General features: G+C 44.3%; 1 protein-coding gene across 3 annotated transcripts in view; it reads right to left on the reverse strand.

Moving 5' to 3' along the window:
- Positions 1 to 210: 210 nt before the first annotated feature.
- LOC143493635 (uncharacterized) overlaps positions 211 to 4,309 on the reverse strand; it is a 6,535-nt gene continuing 2,436 nt past the window's right edge. Inside the window, exons 4-6 of one of the 3 annotated variants that reach the window (XR_013125544.1) lie at positions 1,609 to 1,882; positions 1,280 to 1,528; positions 211 to 1,195 (exon numbers count right to left, since the gene is read on the reverse strand). Coding sequence is in view for 1 of the 3 variants with exons in the window: in XM_076992180.1 (XP_076848295.1) it covers positions 1,767 to 1,882 (116 nt within the window). In the remaining 2 variants the exon portion in view is untranslated. Of the gene's footprint in view, positions 1,883 to 4,309 lie in introns of all 3 variants that reach the window. The other 2 variants (XR_013125543.1, XM_076992180.1) reach the window with 2 other exon arrangements.

Consider the following 4,309-nt stretch of genomic DNA (forward strand, 5'->3'; position numbering starts at 1 on the left):
GAACAGTGTCATTGCTCATGACTTTGAGAATGTAAAGAGGGGCTCACACAGTTTGTCGCTGCATTTAATTTCTAACCTGTTGTTGTCTGGGGCCCCCAGGCCAGCTTGGGGCCCCAAGCAATTGCCTGGTTTGCCTGCCCCATCGCGACGGGCCTGACAACAACCACACAGACCTCAACACCTACACTCACACTCACAACAACCACACAGACCTCAACACCTACACTCACAACAACCACACAGACCTCAACACCTACACTCACACTCACAACAACCACACAGACCTCAACACCTACACTCACACTCACAACAGCCACACAGACCTCAACACCTACACTCACAACAACCACACAGACCTCAACACCTACACTCACACTCACAACAACCACACAGACCTCAACACCTACACTCACAACAACCACACAGACCTCAACACCTACACTCACACTCACAACAACCACACAGACCTCAACACCTACACTCACACTCACAACAACCACACAGACCTCAACACCTACACTCACACTCACAACAACCACACAGACCTCAACACCTACACTCACAACAACCACACAGACCTCAACACCTACACTCACAACAACCACACAGACCTCAACACCTACACTCACACTCACAACAACCACACAGACCTCAACACCTACACTCACACTCACAACAACCACACAGACCTCAACACCTACACTCACACTTAGGGCTGTCGCGGTGAAAGAATTTCCACTGTGGTAAATAACGGTGCTCCAAACCGCGATATGCTGTATTATCGCCATTTTTGTTGTTTTCACAAACATATCCTGATTTAAGTGCTATTATAAACACATTTTATTGCAATTGTTATTATTAAGAATATTATATTTTATTACACAGTTATAGGACAAATTAAACGTCTTGCATGTTGAGTAGCCATGTGCTATGCACAACAAACGTAAACTATTGAATGTCATCATATGTATTTTTTTTTTATCATATTATTTATATATTTTTTAACACGATTTAGGAATGGATGTTGGATGTTGAATGCCTGGATGTTGAAGTCGTAGGCAGGGTGGGCGTGCGTGGGACGCTCCGGGAGCTAGCTCAGCGCGGGAGGGAGGGGTTCTCTACCGTGGGAGTGCTGGACTGGCCAACGCTCAGGTGCAGAACGTCCTGTTCCTGCTTCTTCTTCCTGGTGTTGTACCTGTAACAGAAATCAGTAATCAGCCTGTACAGCTCACAGTGTCAATGAGATCAATTTCAGACAAAGAAGACTGGATAAACTCACCACTGGGTCAGTGTCCTCTGATTCAGCTCAAAGAGCTGTATTTTTGTCTGAGCCATGAGGCCAGGGCTGTCCAGGACTACGTCCCTGATGACGCCATAGTCCCTCATTATGGTAGCCCACCTGTTCACCCTGACTCCGGCGATGGTCTGCCCACCAGGGTGAAGGCGACAAAGCACCAGGCAAATGGCCTCGACGAGGCGGCTTACGCTGGGCCACTGAGCAGGCCCACTGCCCTGTCCAAGGAAGCAGCTACAGACAGAAATCAGTGACACGGCTACAAGCCACACTAGAAAATCCTGAAGCTACTGGATTACTGAAGGTTTGCCTACCGCTTCAGACTCTGTCCCAGCGACAACAGAGGTCATGGAATGGCTGCTTTTGAAGCGTCCCTTCACCAGTCGGTCTCTGTGACGTGGCGGCTAGACAACACCGCCTTTGTCCCTCTCTGGCAGTTTGTCCCCAATGATGCTGTCTACCTTCTGCTGTGTCACAAATGCCTAGCAACCTGGCCAGGGACGCTCTCCTCAGTTGGCTCGGACGTGGAGTCCTCGGCAGGGTCAGACTGGGCCTGCGACAATGCATCCGGAGAACGAGGCCCCACTGCTGCACGATGGAGAGGCAGCAGCAGAGGTGGGCAGTAACGAAGTACATTTACTTAAGTACTGTACTTAAGTACAGTTCTTGAGTATTTGTACTTTACTTAATTAAGTTGATTTTTTTTAAATACTTATGACTTTCACTTCACTACAGTTGAATAACAAATACAGTACTTATCACTCCACTACATTTCTGTCCAGCTCTCGTTACTCGTTACTTCCACACACAACTCTCCTCCCCTCCCCCGATAGTATTTTCACAGGTGACAGCCTATCAGCAATCAAGGATGTGTCTGTGAGGTGTAAAATCAAGTTCGGTGTCGCTAGTCGTTCTTTTCCTAAATAACAGCAACATGAGTGGAGACGGCGGTGATGGAGCATGCCAGGGTTGCCAACTTTTCAAGCTCGCTTGGAGGGAGATTTGAACCTGGACTTGGTGGCGAGTGTAAATTGTTGATCGGGGGTGGCGAATGTTACCGGGGCGGTGAAAAATGGACACAAATTAAGTATTATATCGCGATCGCCGGTGGTTGATAGATATAGATCAGAGGTAAATAAACTAGATTTTTTTTCGGCGTGAGATATCGGAACTGTGGCGTGAGAGCGTGTGAAAACGGTCAAATGCGTGTGTCTCACGCTCAATGCGTGAGAGCTGGCAACCCTGGCATGCTCTTTTGCACCCATAGCCGTATCTCGACAAAATGTTCCAGTTTTCTGAACGGATGAATCATTCCTATCGTTTTAAATGCATGCTTTGTTTGCCAAAAACAAACTATATCACTGCATACCAAAATTCACCGTCCCACCTGAGGAAGTATATTACGGTATGCAGCCTAAATGTTTTGTTAAATGACTATTGGCGCATTTCCACTAGGGCCTGCTTGGCGCGGTACGGTTCGATTCGCAACGGTTTGTGAGTGTTTCCATTAGTACCAGGCCCCAGTGAGCCGGCCCCCTTCGGGTATGCAGGAATTTAGAGCTGTGTTTGTAGTTAATGTTACCACCACAGTCACTACTGTAAAATAGCTAGCTCTTAGCCTTGCTAGTTGCTAGTTAGCTGTAGCCATAAACAAAGCACGAGCAGCGATGACGTGCTACACATTTTGTGCAGTTACGCTATATTGTTGTTGCTTTCACGGGAATGCTTGTGTTTAATATTTGTTATTTTTTACGTTCAAGATTCCCCTTCCACTGACGAGGCGAGCGGAGTTGGCGGAAAATGTTTCCTTCAACCGGGCTTTCCTCGGGGTGCTTGGCGAACTTGTGAACACCATGCGAGACAGACGCCAGTAAAAGCACACAAAATGTTGCTTGTAGTACTATAAATATTTATTTCATATAAAGCTATACGTATATATTTGCTTTTTGCACTTTTTTTAACTATAACTATATTATTTACATATGTTGTACTTTAAATATCTATATTTCATAATAAAGTTTGATTTCATTTGATTGTATGACTGATGCTTTTTATGCAGGGTGTGTTCAGCCTGTTTGAGTAATACCAAATTATTATCAATAATTAGAGCAACCACATACAATAATGAAGATAAAGATAAATAAGATACAATAATGCTATGTGTTAAGGGGCATCGACTGGTGTTGTGGTCGCATACAAATGATGTCATGACACTACAACCCGCGCGCCAACAGCGACTCCACCCACATTGGGGTGGTTCACCATTGTAATGGAAACACAACGCGACCGTACCGTTCCGTTGCGAATCGACCCGTATCGTGCCAAGCAGGCCCTAGTGGAAATGCGCCATATGTAGTCAGAGGAGCTTTGCAGTAAGGCTAGTGAAATGACTTTGCCTGCTCACTCCACTGCTAGGTCTGCTAAGATCACTATAAATAATGTTAACATTATATTGGCAAGTAATTCAAACTACGGAAACATCAATAAGGGAAACCGTGTGGGTTAATCGAATCTTGTCAAATAATGTTTCCATTCTAATGTCAGTGTAGAATGAATGTCAATAATTCTATTGTGGCTGTAATTTCTAGTTTGAAAAGAGTTTGTTAGCATGTTGGGTGGCATGGTCTTGGTGGGCTTTAGCCATACTGCAAAAGGTTGTAGCAAGGTTAGACTACCAAGATGCCACACTGCTAATTTTACTTTGTCTTTGTTTATATTGACTGTAGCATAATGTTGTATTGGATGACTGAATACCTAACTAGCAAAGAGAGAAAACTGTCATTTTATTATTGACTTTTAATATGGTAACATAATTTGCTTAAACAGGTTAGGCTAGGCTAATCAGTGAATTGTGGTTTTAGAAAATGTTTTTGTTCCTTAAACTAAAGTGTAGGTTAAACTTTTCTGCTACCACTACCTGAATGATGTACATCATTGGAATATGCCTTATGGATTATTATCAAAGACTGTATGAATATTATGCCCAAAGAGGATTTGGTAGGATTTTACAAATGT

The sequence above is a fragment of the Brachyhypopomus gauderio genome, unplaced genomic scaffold (genome assembly GCF_052324685.1).
Source record: "Brachyhypopomus gauderio isolate BG-103 unplaced genomic scaffold, BGAUD_0.2 sc90, whole genome shotgun sequence".
Classification (NCBI taxonomy): domain Eukaryota; kingdom Metazoa; phylum Chordata; class Actinopteri; order Gymnotiformes; family Hypopomidae; genus Brachyhypopomus; species Brachyhypopomus gauderio.